This window comes from Plectropomus leopardus, chromosome 10, assembly GCF_026936395.1.
Source record: "Plectropomus leopardus strain MGB_pleo_1.0 chromosome 10, ASM2693639v1, whole genome shotgun sequence".
Classification (NCBI taxonomy): Eukaryota; Metazoa; Chordata; class Actinopteri; order Perciformes; family Serranidae; genus Plectropomus; species Plectropomus leopardus.
This window is the reverse complement of record NC_142185.1, coordinates 32727764-32744291: the sequence shown is the minus strand read 5'-3', so window position 1 is coordinate 32744291 and position 16528 is coordinate 32727764. Positions and strand designations below refer to the sequence as shown.

Sequence of the window (16528 nt, the reverse complement as noted above, 5' to 3'; positions counted from 1 at the left end):
GAACGCACACACGAGAACCGACAGCTGATCACTTCAGTGATGCAACAAATCTACACTGCTGGAGGAACGTTAATAAACTCAATAGAGTCAGCAGCACGAACACAGCCCGGGCCACAGTACTCTGTTGTTGTTATTGTTGTCCTCCTACTCGTAAACGGCTATTTGTTTGACACTTTAACGCATAAGTGTGAAGTGCAGCCATGACAGGATCCACCTAGTCAGATTACACGGTGACAGAAGGGGTGGCGTTTTCAAAAAAATTATACTCTTGAAGCTGGTTTCAAAAGTTTGCATTTTCATGCCCCCAAAACACTATTGTTGTGAGAACGAAAGGCCAAAAATGCAACAAAAGTTTAACGTTTCATGCAAGAACCGTTGCCGTGTAAACGGACCCCTAAGTGAATGTTTGTGTCAGATTTGAAGAAATTCCCTCAAGGTGCTCTTGACATATCACATTCACAAGAATGAGACAGACAAGGTCACACTGATCTTGACCTTTGACCTATGACCACCAAAATCTAATCACTTCAACCTTGAGTCCAAGTGAATGTTTTTGCTAAATAAAAAAAAAAATTCACCCAAGGAGTGAATAGATAGATGACCCAAAAACATAATCACCAGCACAGAGGCATAAAAAAATCAGTCTATTTACATTTAAACGATCAGAGCATCATCTTCCTACTTGATCTTGTATTTTTCTCTGCACGGTACACGCTGCGGAGCAGAAAAACAACACAGTGAGGAGAGGCAGTGATAAATATTCTGCAGAAGTTACGTGCCTCAGTTTGACCCAGAACATAAAGTGATGTGCCGGCAGTCCATGGCTGGAGGTAAAAAACACACAGGTGCTCCCGGGGAAGCACTGAGACGAGCCGCACGGTGTTTGTGGAATAGAATCTGTTGCTAAGTTACGGGAGCTCCGTTTTCTGGACTCACGGGGAATGCGTCAGCAGTGGTTTCTGAAAGGTTCTCTGGTTTGCCCTGGATCCATGTTTGATTCAAATCTGATCTCCAAAACAGCAGCGTCCTCTGTCTCAGTCCGCGGCCTCCGGGTTATCTGCATTCTAATACACGATTGAACTACGCAAACAGCAGTTGAGACAATTTATTTTCACTCTGCCACAGGGGACAGGGAAGACGCCATGAACCTGGGGATGTGAAATGTGATGTTTAGATTCTGATAAAGACACTTTTCCCGAGGGGCTCTTAAATGTCATCGCTCTGGTGCGTACGCAGCTCGTCCTGTGAGGGAGCAAAGTGGTTAAACATCCGTCCACAGGGGCAGAGTCTCACTGGGAAATTAAAAGCACGTCTACAAGCAGGTCAGTACCAGGAGGGATGAGTTAAAGAAGGAAGGTAAAGGACGGAGAGATGATGCGGACATCTGTTTTGAGTTTCCACACATTACAAGCAACAAGCAATTCAATTAGACAGGCAGAAAACGCTGTTACCACTGGAGTCCTGCCAACGGAGGCTGGTCAGCTCACATGCCGCTCTGTGAGTTTGGAGAGAGGGCAGAGAGGAATGGAAACAAGAGAAACACACTCAGGAAGTAACTCAGGAGCTTAAGGCTCCTCCAACACGCTCATGTTTGCATTTTCACGGTATCATAAGAATCGTTAAGTCTCGGCAAATTAAACTAGCAACAGTTCGCACATTTGCACCTAATAGAATAGCAGTGTTGTTCTTGGCTTTCTGCTGTGATGGATGCAGGAAAGAAGATGTGCAGAGACAGTATACAGAGGAACTTTGTTTTTTTTCTTTCACATTTATTAAAAACTGCTGCTATCTGCTATTTGTATTGCCTTTGCTATTTTTTATTATTTTTTTTTTTTTTTACAAAAATTGGATGTCAGCTACATTAAGGGTGCTGATTTTACACATCAAACTGTGTTTACAGTCCTGGGAAGTACTACTGCATTATGGGGGAAAGGTGTATTAAGCCTTTTTTGGCTCCAATAAGGGCTGTGTATGAACTGGCTCCCTCATGATGCAGCAAGTCCTACAGGAGGTATTATTGCATCACATAACTCTTCAGAAGTAGAGCAGATCATGCAGAAGTTTTGAATCCACAATTGGACTATCACCTCCCAGAAATCCCTCATACGTGGCCGCTCCCACGTATGAGGGGCTTGCCTTTCCATTATCACTCTCATAACACACCTATGTCGCCTTGGATTAGAAATCCAACGGCTAAAATAGAAATAAAGCTGCTAATGTTTTGAACATCCATCACCGTGTTTCTTGGAATGTTATCGCCTGAGGAGAAGTTGCACAACATCACTCAGTGGAAACGCAGTCATCTCGCATCTCGATATATCACTTAAGTTTTTCACAAATCTGTTATGGAAACCAGCCTGCTGTCCTCATAAAAGCAGCTACGCCACAACGTTCAGATTTCTCCTGTAATGAACCACAGCTACTTCTGGCAAATGCACCGTACATATTGACAACCACTCACATTTTAAGTCCACTCAGCGCTCTTATCTGGTGCCACCAGAGTTTGGATAGCATTGTTTTCAGCTGACCAAACAAACCACACCACACTAATGTACTCCACACTAATCTGTGTGTAAACACACCTCAAAAGTGAATCTTGATGTATTTTTATCTGTGCCAAATATGTGACAGGACTGTTTTATACTGGGGCACTGTGTGTGACACATCATCTTCTTACAGTGAGGCTAATATGTGGCCGAGAAAAGAGTGAAAACTCGCTCTTTGCACGGATGTGCTTTATGGTACAACTGTTCCAGCCAACACGAAATAGAGCATTAGGAGAGGTTAGGTTGATTTTGGGGGTAACTCAGCATACACGCACACACATATAAGAAACGGCATAATCTCGGGATCTCACATAAACAGGAGTGATTTGACTAAGAAACGAGCCGGGTCCTATGTAAACAGGAGAGAGGAGATATGCTAAAAACAACAGCATGGTGAGGAAAGAACAACAAATACAGCGGCTCGTTCCCACACACTCACATCAACACATCAAATGACAATGCAGCTCTCGCAGAAAATACAAACAGATGCAGGGTCACATGCCATTCACACAGAAAAACCAAACCATCAGCCTGCTTTTTGCTTACATAACCAAACATTAGACTCCAAAAAAGGATGTCAGATCCTACATCCTCTCCGGTGTTTGACACATTCTTTGCACGTTGATGATGACTGAGTAAGTGACTTGTTTCATGCACTGTCACAGGGTTTTTTGACTGTGTGCAACTAAATGTTCTCTTTCTAAAGTTGGATACACTACTGATGGCCCAGATATAGTGTGGGACATGTTCTTTCTCTAATTTCTGGAGCACATTGTCTCTTTTTAGACAGCTCATCTGTGAGCCTCTTTAAAGGTACACAGGAACTGTCTGTTAACAGTTTGTAAACACCATCAGCAGCGAAAGCCGAAAGTGAAAGCCGACTCCAGATTCACTCTCGTTTTGGAACAAGCTTTTTCCCCTTGGTGTTTTGCCTCACATTTAGGCTTGGGTGGTATCTATTTTTTCATACCTTTACACCAGTGATACTCAACTTACGGCCCATGGACCAAATCTGGTGCCCCCCCTCCATCAGAATAGAGCTTGTTTACCAAAAAACTGTCATTTTGTAAAAGTGGCTCAGTGGGTCCTGTTTTTTATTAGGATTTTTATTATCTTATCTTGTGCATGTTCCTTTTTTGTTCATTCTGTGACCCCTCCCAAATATGGGCATTTTTGCAGGTAAAACTCATCATGAGTTATTTTTGACACTCAGCAGCAGTTAAAGTCATGGCATAAATAACTGCTCAGTTGATTTGGTCAGAGCTGATCAGGCTGATGGATGAGAGGAGGAGCATAGTGGACTTTCACTGCGCCTGGTGTTCTGCTGCTCCCTCTGTGAAAGCAGCGTGCTCTGCGGTTTGAGAGTGTGTCGCGATGAATAAAAGAATGGTATTAATATTTCAATAGCGCTAGATAATCTATTTGTGGCAGCAGATGTTTTAATTGTGGCAGCCTCTCACAAATAAATGAATGCATGGGAAACCCTGCGTGGACTGCAGCATTAAGACGCCCTTATTGGGCCTTCTCTCTCTCTCACACACACCTCTCATATCTGTCAGCAAAAAGCAAAGCACCCAAAAAAATCTTTAAAAAATAAACAAAAAACATTGCTCTTTTTGATGAAAAACAGTCCCAGAGCAACAGTGCAACAAAATACGTGGACGGGCATCTACAAATACTTCTGGCAAAATTCAAGGATAAACATGTTTTGAGTTGAACACTGAGTTCAGGGAGGTCCTCGTGTAAAACACACTCACAGGCAACTACTTTATCTCCTCAGTAATTCTGATGTCTTTATAAAAATGGTCAAAGAGCCACGTTGTTTTAGGAAATGTTTATAGGCAGTACAAGGCCTGATAAAAACGGTTAACAGAGCAAACAGCCAGAACAGTGAGGTGGGAGAGAGGAGCTCCAGTTTGGGGTTAATAACACTCCATTTTGGACCTCATGCAATTACTAGTGTACCTTTAAATAATGGTGGAAAATTAAACCCATTTGTGTAAGCACCTTTATTGCAGACTGAGTCCAGCAGCCCCGCAGAAATGTTTTGAAAGTAATATTGATGTTGTTAAAATACTACCAGAGGCATTTGGAGTTTATGAGGAACATGTAGGCTCAGCAGCACATTAAAACAATATCCCCCGAAACTATCGACTGTAAGCTCGTTACAAGTCCACATGAAGTAAAACAAACAACTTGAAATCATTCTCTCCAAAGCCGAGGGCAAACACCTAATTCCTCTTTAAAAACTATTTAGATTTCAGGTATTTTAACCAGTACTTTGCCCTTTACTTTTTAATAAACAATTAGTTCTACCTATGATTCATATCTTTGCTTAGAAACATGCTTTAGGGCCAACATTAAGAGGCTGAGAGCAGGATTTATGTGAGCTTCATATCTAAGCTGTTGCTTAAAGACAAACATAAAACCCTAAATGTCACATAAACATCCTCTGCATTCGAACGTGCTCTCAAAAAAAGTCATTACGTGGAAGAGTCCGGAGCAGGAATACTACAATAAACAATAAACAGTCACACAATCCATCCTGACAGGAAACCACTGTGTAAGAATTACCCCCCCCCCAAATGAACTAAGGGCTAAAGTGTGTGGCTGTACGCTGAAACATCATGCGTGTCGTGACAGTTCACACACAAATAAAAAGACATATTTCTCCTCTTACCTGTAGTGCTATTTATCAATCTAGATTATTTTGGTGAGTTGCCAAGTGTTGGAAATATCGGCTGTAGAGATGTCTGCCTTCTCTCCAATATAAACTACATGGCACTCTGCTTGTGGTGCTCAAAGCGCCAAAAAATAAATAAAATAAAATAAAATACATTTGAAAAACTCAACAGCAATGTCTTTCTGATTTCTGTCAATCACAACTGATGCCACAAGATTGCGTATCATACTGCCACAGCAAGGGCCGTCCGGTAGCATATCGTAATACCGCGAGCAGTTCTGTCCGGACGCGTTCTCAGCTGATGTCACCCAGTGCTGTATCGTGCAGCCACAAAAAGGTGGCTTGGTGTTGGGATTGCCGAAAGCACTGCAAAAGCGGCGGTATTTGATGACTTCATAATGAGAACGGGCTGGAAAGAGGCATTGCTGTTGAGATTTTTTTATACATTTTTTGGTGCTCTGAGCACCAAAAGCCAAGTGCAATCTAGTACCATTATATTGAAAAAAGGGCAGAACATCAGCAAAAAGGCAGACATCTCTACGACCGATACCGCCAACACTCACACCAAAACTATCTAAACTGATAAACAGCACTACAAGAAAGAGGAACAATGTATTTTTTTTATTTAGGATGAACTGTCCCTTTAAAGCAGAGTAAAATATAATAGAATTAATGACAGGCATGTAATTAAAAGATCACATTATTCAGATTTCTGCTGGTGATAAACAAAATTCACACTATCCTTTTTTTCCTAATATGTAATTAACAAAAGCTTCCAGATCACAGTCCAATATAAGGAGGTCACAGCCTCTGTGACATTTGTTTTCTTATCATGTGTCTAATCAGCTAAATGGGACACTCTTCTAACTCCGACTGCAAAGAAAAATCTGACTGTAGTTCATGCTGTTGTCTGCACGCCTGAGGAGCAACAAACCAGCTGATCAAGTTTCCATGGCAACCCGGAGCTATATCCCACAGCAAAGTCTTTATCCACCAACCACTGATATAATTTGTTGATTAAGTTGTGTCATGCCTGTTGAAAAGGCAGCCTGCAGCCATATTGAGGGGAAGTTACTGTACAGAAAAAAAGTATATAATTCATTTGTGTTTGTGCCCTTTAAAGCTGCTTCTTCACACCGAATGAGGCTCTTCCAAGCATCATTTTTACCCCAATAACCCCCCAAATACCTCCAAAGTGCACCTAACCTCAGGTTGCACTGTAAAGTTAAACTATTTGTTTTATCTTACTCTTTAACAAAAAGGTTTATCTCTGTATAGATCCTTTCCATCTGTGGTTTCCAACTGGTGGGTCATGGTCCAATAGTGGGACACAGGTCCACTCTGAAAGGTCCACAAGTCACATGTGAACGTGTCAAGTTTGTAAAAATGATTTTGAAGTAACAGTGATTTTGAAGTGTCATTTCTGTTAATTCTTGCAATGTTTTATTTTCTTGTGTTCTAAGCCAATGTGGTGTTTACATTTTGTAAAGTAAAACTGAATATATGGGAATTTAACTTATGTGTGGACTTTGAACTAATGAGTAAGGAGAAATCTGGACCCCCATGGCTGGACCAAACTGGAAACACTGCGTTACATAATGTTTTCTGACACTTTGAATAACAATATGAGCCTGTCAGTGGTAAAAACAAGCACTTTTAGTAACAGATCATGCACAAATGCCCCGAGTTCTTACATTGAAGCCTGTTTCGTGACTTCCAGCTGCAGCACTCTTGCTCAATACTGGACCAGTTTCAGAAACTAATATTCCTTTACGTCACTTATTTACAAAATCATGGGGAAAAAAGGGTCCAGGTTAAGAAAATACCCAATACCACTCTATAAGGCTCCAGCATGCTATAAATAATCTAGGTTGGACCACCCATGAAGGCATAAGTGTTTCTTCTGAATGGCTTCACTCGAAAAGTTTGTCGACACTGTCTCCTTAATGATTTCTCTGCAAGAACTATGTCTCTTTTGTGCATCGTTATAGTTTTAATATGATGACTCATAGACTTCCGAGCAGTCTTTCTCCAATAGCAATCATCGTTTTCAGTTCTTTTATGCACAAAAAGTGACCTTAATAGTTGTGTGAAGAATTGATTTTGCATAAAGTCATGGTAGTGGAGCCCCTTTTTCATTTTCACTCTTGCCTCTTTAACAGAGGCATCATAGTGGGGAAAATTGGGACTGATTATACAAAATAAAACATTGCCAACTTTGTTGGATTTTTTTGTGCACTGCATGCATCATTCATGTCCTTTGCCAGTCACATGTCCATTTTTGTGATTAAATGCTCTACTTCTGGTGGTTTAAAGAGACTTGAGAGATGTCTAATACTCATGCTACAAGTTTTTGGCCTGTGCTAAAAAACTATCAACCTCTGCAGCTCCAGTGCTATGCTCAGAAGGACGTTTAAGTACAGCCCTGCTCAAAAGCCCCAATGGGAGGAGGGTCCCTTTGAAAATACTGGAATGAAAAGTTTTGTTTTGTTTTCATTTTTTTTATTTCTAAGTAACTGATGCAGTAACTAAATTAAAATATTTGATCCCCTGTTCAAAAGGAGGCTTTATACCTGACACGTTTTCTTGTGTTACATTCAGACGCCTTTTAGCATTAAAACCCTTTGAAACCTGAGATATTGGTTTGATTTATTCGGGAATAAAAAAAACTTGGGAAAAAGGCAATGACCAACTTGGCAGGAAATGTCTCACAAATATCAACAAGTTGTTAAAAAGTGCCAACAAAATGACCACAAAACTAGTGGACACAAAGAAAGAAAAAAAGTAAAATGTCCTGGAGACTGTATTTATAGTGACAATAAATGTTTTTTGACAGAAATCAAACCAATTTGCGCAGGTTTCAAGGGGTTATTCTACAGGATTTTCCTATTCCCAGTCTTTTGATAAGCTAAGCACCTGCCAGCATGATGATCTACTTACTCTTCTACTTAAAAACTTTTGGAACTCACTACCAGAAAGTGAAAAAGTGCATTTTCCAAAATGTTGGACTGTCATGGTACATTTAGATTTCCAACACACTGGATCCTTGTTTGCTCTATCACCCTTTTGAACCTGGGTAAATTGGCTTGATTTCTTTTAAAGACATAGAGAGAAGGCATCCAGCATCGTAAGATATAGCCCAAAAATTAACATAAAATGTGTAAAAAAAGAATTTTTAAAAATGTCTGAAAATACGCTAAAAAGTAATAAAAATCAAAAGAGCCCCCCAAAAAGTGCTGAAAATTATTTTCAAAAAATATGCATATTTTTCTGTAACATAATATTGAATATAAAATGATAGTAATTCTAAATATGGATATGGACAAATACAATAGTTGTTATTTTTGTGGGTGGTATTTTTCTTAGTTCTTCTTTAACTAATATGAGGTCATTTTCTTGTGACATTTCTTGCCAAGTTGACCATTTCCTTTTTCTTCATGTTTTTTTCTATTTTGCATGTTCAAAGAAATCAAACTGATTCGCTCAGGTTTCAGGCGGTTTAAGTAAATGGCCATGCTCTGCTGTGCGTTATTGCGCACGGTGTGGATCTCTTTGCGCAGATCATAAAACAACTTTATAAGCAAAGGTCCACATACCTGTTTCCAGAGAAAGCTGTCCACGCCGTTTAACATCCAAGAAACAGCCACGTGGATGGCAGAAAGAATAACTCCAGTGATGACAGCTGCGCGCATCCTGACGGGCAGCAGAGTGTAGATGACATGGATGAAGAACACGGTCCACCAGATCCCCTCTGAGGCACTTCTGGGCTGCACGAGCAGCACGCCGATCACCTGGATCACCAGCACCACCAGGATGACCACATAGCACACGATCCACATGTGGTCCTGGTGAAAGCCGTTCCGGTTGCAGACCACCATGAGGATGAGTGTGAGGAAGATGGCCACGGAAAACACCACCACGTAGGTCACGCTCGGCCGCTCCGACCCACCGGCGCAGTGGAAGCCCAGCATGACCGTGAAGACCAGCACCAGCACCGCCATCAGCATGGTCAGGCTGCTCTGGTTGAGGCGGAAAAAGTAGCGCTGGTAGAGCCGCTCCAACTTCTCCGACTGGAATTTCTTGGATTTGAAAATGTGCATGACGCTGGTGCAGCACGCCACGAAAGAAAAGTTAACTTCGGGCATGACCTCCTCCTCGTCGCTCCTCGGTTTGGCTCTGCGCTCCTCCAGACCCAGCTCCACTGACTTGGGTCTCACCTCGCCGTCTGGACGCTTCGGGGATGCGCGGTGTTTGCTCTCCTCGCCATGGTCCTGCCACGCCGACCTGGACCTGAAGCTGACCCTGCTGACGGTGGTGGTGGCTCGCCCGGGCTGCCGGTGCTCCGGGTCATCCTCTTCCCTCCACCGACTGTTGGTGCGGGCGAGCTTCTTGCGCGGGGATCTGGCCGAGTATGGGCACCCGTTGGCCACGGACTCAGACTCTCCCCAAGCTGATCTGTGCTCGGTCCCTCCCCTCAGCCCGGGCGCACCAACTCCGGGTGGGCTGACACTATTTGATCTGGACATAACGACACAAATCTGCAAATAAACAGTTTTGATCCACTGAAATACTTCAGGAACCTAATTTGTCTCAAAAATGACGCGCAATAAATGTCTGTCATAAGTTGGATTTTCCATTTTGAAACAGCCCTTTAAACTGCCACTCCCACTTTAAAGCCAAAATTAATTCCTAAAGAAAACAATGATTATCCAAAGCAATAACCAGGAGTGGGAACATAAACAATTGAACATGCGCAGAAGTCACAAGGGAGCCAGTTTCGCCAAGAGAGGAGGGAACATTAGATCCAGGTGGATTTGGCTCTACATCATTGGGCCCAATTAACTCCCATCCATGGAGAGGTTGCACGGCAGCGCGCGCTGTGGATGAAATAAAACCATTACACAACTCAGATGGTCCCCAGAGATCATAACGCAATCAATTATGCTGTGAATCCGTTAAATCTGCAGACATGTTTCCTGTATTCCCGTGGGCAAGAAAGAAGAAAAAGGACGCAGTTGGAGAGAAATAAAAAAAGGTGATTCCCATGTTGGCTCGATGCACCTGTACTGACCAAACATTGCAGCCTGGACGGCGGTGGGAGCCTCACCAAAAAGCATCATCACGATCCACACAGCACACTTGGCGCTGATCGGAGCGGAGGAGAAAACTCAGCCGCTCCTCCTCCTCCTCCTCCTCGGGCAGAAAACACCTCCTTGGTCCATGGTTGTAAGCTTCTGTTGCCGCACTGTCAATGTACCGTCAACCTCTGCCCCGAATCAATGTCCCAACAGCTGTCCATCACTGCTCAAATCCCCAGAGAGCGACTCCAGATTTGATCAGCGCACCAAGCAGATCCGAGCAGGAGCGGCATTTCACAAAAGTGTCCGATCACCCGGTGCCAAAGTGTGCTCCCGCAGCTTCGGACAATCCGCTCGGTGTGTGTTTGGAGCGTGGCATCATAACACATTTACCGCTGATTGTTGCTTTAATGGCCATTCAACCAAGTGTGCTTCCTGCGGTCCGCCTCTCCGCCGCGCTGCCATTGGACCGGAGAGGAAGGTGAGTCACGCGTTAGCGCGCTTTCATTGGACGGACGCTCCTGTCAATCAAGACACGAGGGCTGCGCGCGACCCCCGGCCGCTTTCGATGAATGGGCGGGTCTGTTCTCCTCACAGCTGGATGGCTGCCCCCCCACACACACACACGTTGGGGGTTGAATCTTTTCCCTGTGGACCTCTCCAGTGGTTTCCATTCTCAATTTGGGGTCCCAGGACTGTGGAAAAATTACAGAATAATTTGATGTCACAATATTTTCTCAACATAAATATATACTTGTATGGTTACTAATATTTTTGAGCAGGATGATTTTTTTAAAAAGCAAATTCAAGACCTTTCTTTTTAGTTTGGCTTCTAATTTACCTTTATCTATTTATCTGTTGACTTTAGTCACAGTTTTACTACTTCATATATAATTTTATTATTTCTAACATATTTATTTATTATTTAACTTTGTGGTGCTATCTCATTATTTACATCTTACTTACAGTTTGAGTATTTTACTTATTTATCTTTTATTACTACCACTGTCATTATATTTATTTATTTATTTATTTATTTACTCATTTATTTATTTTTATCTTTATATTTATAGGTTTTATTCTGTCTGGTGTTTTTTTTCTATTTTATCTATGGTGGCGTTTTCTCAGCCTGGTTTTAATGAGTACACCTATTTTTTTGTGCTGTACTTAATAATAAAGTCTAGTTTTAATTCATGTGTTTGCATGTGTGTGTAAATATGTAAGTGTATGTATGTTAGAGATGAAGTTCAGAAATTAAGCAACCCTTAACCTGGAGCGATATTATGCTTCTTTTGTTAGTAAGCTGCTTAGATTACGCAGACAAATACAAATGTTTAAACTTTTTGTCCGCATGGACATCCCAGCAAGCAGTGAATGTTTCCACAACATCGAAAACATTTTAATGTAACGTTCAAAGGAAAAACATTTTCAAAGCAACATTCAGAAAATGTAATTGAGGCCTGAGATTACAGCACCTTTTTTAATGCAAATGTAATGTAATGTGATATGTTAGCAAAAAAAAAAAAGAATAACATTTTTTTATGTTTATAGAGAATGCTACCCTAACTTTAAGAAGAACATTTTGGGAACTAAAAGAAAACCTGCCACTGAAAACATTATTAAAACATTGCATTGGTTGCATTGTACAATTCTGATAATGTTTCAGATCCAAAAATTCTACACCAAAAATCTTAGATTCTCTACAATTCAATCATTTTGTGATTTTTATGGAACTGTGAACACCGAAGAGGAGGAACTACCAGCACAGTAAACAAGAAAGATGCAAAAAAAGAGGTTAAATGAGACAGTTGTGAGACATTTTTGTTGTGTGAAAGGAATTAAAGCCGGTCCCATATAAGAGAGATCAGTGGTTTAAGCAAATAATAGCCTGGGCTATTAATTAAAGTTTTACAACATATGAAATAAAACCGACTTAACTCATCAGACTCTGTCATTACAGAAAATGTGATGTAACTCCTGATTGTTGAGGCCCTCCACCTTCCTGGGCGGCAGTCAGCAGCCATTTACATTTGAGAAAAGAGCATTTGTCCCATTTAAGTTCACACTGTGTGCTAATGAATGTAAATTGGAGGCATGTGACGTGGAGCCTCGTGTGTTTGCCAGGACCGTCTCACCTCCAGCTGAATTCCCTCTGCCTCCTTTTGGCTTTTATCGAGGGTGAAACTCTGTTAAGGGAAGAGAACAGGAGCTTCCATTCAGCAGCTGTCCCGAACAAATAAAAAGGGCCACTCAGATATAAATCAGATAAAAAATTATCTTAATTCAAGTTGTGCAACTTATTTTCTCTGCTGGTCTCATGACTGCTTGTTTGCTTGTTCTCTTTTGCTCTTTGCTCTCGTACACCTAACATAGGTTGAATAATACAAGAAAACAGAGATCTAACAAAGTTAAACTCACACACACACAAAGAAAGTTAATGTGGAGTATCAGGTTAACCCTTTGAAACCTGAGCAAATTGTTACTTTTACTTGAAGAATTAACCTAAATATCTCTTCCTCCACTGCCAGTTTTAAAGTGGTGCAGCAGAGAAATTCACTGAATGTGTCGTAATTCAATTAAATACTGACTATAAATAATGCTTCTTTAACCAAACCTACCTCACATGTCTCACCAGGAGCACAAAGCGTCTGAGAGCAAGCACTCAGTGTGAAATCTTCACTTTTCACACCCCTCTAAAAGAATATGTTTTGGTTTTTGAACTCTGAAGGTCATGCTGAGCTCGAATCTAAATAAATCTAATTTAAATATCTTCACAGTCTGTTTGCATTCAGTGTGTGCTTTCTTGCTCTCATCTGACTTCTCATAATTCAAACCTCACCAGTGTGGTATTTGTATCATGGTGCAGTGCTTTCACCGGTGATGTGAAAACTTCTAAAGATCACGTCCCCTGTTGATGTGACACAGAGCACTACTGCCATCATCTGAATGTTAAATGAACTTGTTATGCCGCAGTTTATCTTCACACCGCAGACACACACACACACACACACACACACACACACACACACACACACACACACACACACACACACACACACACACACACACATATACACACACACACACACACAGTCACACACATCTGATCTCATTATCGCCCGCTATTTCAATTTCCACTGGAATTTGCTTTGGGCTGCGTAAACTGTAGCTATTCAAATAGTTATTTCACCTAAATATCATCAGTTAGTTCCAGTTTTACTTGCAGATGTTTCGGGTTTGCTGCCACCCCGATCTAATGAAATGGATAAAACTGTTTGTGGTGCTTGAAGGCACTGAAGAGAGACATTTGAAAAATGAAACTTTTCATATGTAATCTGATTGGTGGATTAATCGGGACAGTAGGACTGTTTGTCAACTGAAGATAGTTGGCCCTAAATATCATCAGGATGAGTGGGAAAATATGGGACCTCATGCAGAAGGTGCTGACCTTTAGCAGGATCAACACACACAGGGATAGGTCAATGCTTTTTTTGTGGCACAGGGTGTCTGTGGTTTTAAAACGACTTTCTATCAGAGTTTATGTAACAACCAGCAGGCCTGAGGAAGGTCGACTGTTCATTAGAAACAAAGAGAAAAACTTCTGCATATTGTCCCATGTTGTTGACACATTTATTGAATGAACAAAACAATGTCTCAGTCTAGCAGACTTTCATCAGGTCCTTGATGAAGGTCTGCTAGACCGAAATGTCGGCACTATCACAGCAGGAAATAAAAATTAACACCACTTTTGTGTCACTATCCTGATAGTTAACAGAGCAATGCCTCAGTGAAAAACAACCATGTTGGGGGGCTGCTCAGTAGCTCACCTGGCAGAGCAGGCGTCCCATGCAGAGAAGCTGTAGGAACTGCAGCGGCTGCAGGTTTGATTCCCACCTGCAGTCCTTTTCTGCATGTCATCCCCTCTTTCTCCTCCCCTCTCACATTTCAGCTGTCCTAACATAATAAAGGTAGAAATCACAAAAAAATACCATTGAAAAAAAACACTCTGTTAGCACTATTCCAACAACCATTTTTCATAGCACCATCCCAGCAAAAAAACTCAAGCTGTTTCATTAGAAATCAACAAAAAAATCAACAATATCATGTTTTGTTGTTTGTTGGTCTCAAAAGTTGTCTGCAGGATATCAGGCATCTCCTTGGTGACATGCTGCCAACATCCCCGCCATGATAATAAAGTCAGCTCATATACTACGTCAATTTTGAAACATTGACATGATAGAAATGTTACATATCTGTGGTTTGTAGAAATGTACAACATTTCCCTGCGGTGACTTTGCTGCCTCACACCATGGCAACAATGATCACCTCATCAGAACCCAGAAATACACTCCGGATATACGCAGCTTTCAGACCTCACAATCACTGCCCACATCTTGTTCAGCGCTCCAGAAAAGGAATAAGCACAATGAATGAAATGAAATGGCAATTCAGTTACATTAGCAGGCAACACAGATTCAGTCAGTCGCTCTGACTGCAGCATCCAATCAAGAACGAGATGTGTTTGCAGTCCATTGACAAATATCACATCTGGGGAATTGGGAATATTATTAACATCTTGCTCAAATAAACCTTTTCAATGTTCCATTCAATTGTTTATTATGACCCGTATGTGTTGGCAATGAACATCATAACAACTACATCCAAAACAGAACAGGCGTTCCTGACATTCGTCGTGTGACGCAGAATAATATAGACGAATCCCCCCAAAGCCACAGCAGCATGTTAACACGTCATGAGACACAGGAGGATTCAAGCCCATATCAGTGTGATTTTATTCATAAAAGAGGAGAAAATGACGAGCGCTGCGGTGCTGTGTGACTCATCCGCGAGGAAAGCGACCTTTACAGTAACTCTGGGGATTGTGCAATCAAAGCACACACACTCATGAGCACACGCAGTCATGTATGTAATCAGCCATTGTGCACGCTGTAAATGAAATAAGTGGAAGTCACATTCAGCCACCCACGCATGCGAGATATTTTTGTTTGAATTTGGTATTTGAGGTGTTCAGATTTAAATAGTCTTAACTGGACAGTATCACTCTTTGGAAATGGTTTTGTCAGAAAGGGTCATATTGGTCTCTCCTATGTAATGTGCAGGGCAGCAGTACAAGTAAAAGCACTTTTTTTATGGACTTGTGTCTAAGGTTGCAGAAGTATACCAATTTTTAAGGTATACTGTGATATGAGTATTGAAAAAACAACCTGTTCTCATTCTCAAGTCATCAAATATCATTGCCTCTGAAATGCTTTCAGTACAAGATCCTGACACCAAAGCCTCCTTAAGTGTCCACATGATATGCTACTGTATGGTGTCAGGTGAAAATGCAGCTGAACCATAGACTGTTTATAAAGATGGACCACATGACAGCTTCCTGAAAGTGTAACTTTTCAATCTGGATCGCCCCCTGGTGTCTGTCAGCAGGATAGGTCATAAAGCTCGCCCCTCTGTGTTAGTAAATGGTCATCGGCCAAAAAAACCCCCTCAAAGTACACGCCAATACATTTTTCCCAAAGATGGTTTCTGTCACTGAAGGTAGTTTTCATCACTCTGATGTTTGTTCAGTTATTAAACTCTACAAAAAGGCAGATTTCCACCATGATTTACAGCTGTGATAGCCAATCAATGCATGAACACAAAAACTCATTAAATCCACTCGTCCACCTTTACAGCTTAACAGTCACACTTGAACTTGTAGATTTATCAGTTTATAATATTTTTTGATTGTGTTTTAACGTGTTTTTGCGTGTTTGTAGTTGTGACGTTTAATACATGCGACCACGATGTAGATCGTGTATAGCCTAACATTAGGTTTTTGCTTCTGGCGATTTCATTTGCGCTTCAAAATACACAAAAGTGGCATTCACCTGTGAAAATTATCACACTGAACAAATCGTGTAAGTCTCATAAACTTGTGTTCATCAGAGAGCCTATTATAGTGATAACTGAAAATCCCGGTTAAAAAATCTTTCATCAGGAGCCAAACCACCTGTGCCTTTGTTGCCTTACCCAAACAGTGTGCTTTTATTGACGTCCTGTTGATGGTTGCTATATGCTTTTCTTACCTTTTTCTAACTATGTGTTTTTTGCTGACGTTTCAGCGTTGGCTCTGAAATCTAGAAAGTCACCAGCAGATGCAAAAGGATACCTATAGCGTTTTATGTCGACGTGAAAGTCCACTGACAAAGCAGCAATATGTG

At 41.4% G+C, this 16528-nt stretch overlaps 1 protein-coding gene across 2 annotated transcripts in view; it reads right to left on the bottom strand.

Annotated features, from left to right (window-relative positions):
* Positions 1-10717, bottom strand: part of adcy5 (adenylate cyclase 5) — a 130937-nt gene extending 120220 nt beyond the window's left edge. For both annotated transcript variants that reach the window (XM_042494316.2, XM_088083651.1), the window contains exon 1: positions 8826-10717. In XM_042494316.2, the coding sequence (XP_042350250.1) occupies positions 8826-9755 (930 nt within the window). In that variant the 5' untranslated portion in view covers positions 9756-10717. The remainder of the gene's footprint in view (positions 1-8825) is intronic.
* Between the last annotated feature and the right edge of the window lie 5811 nt (positions 10718-16528).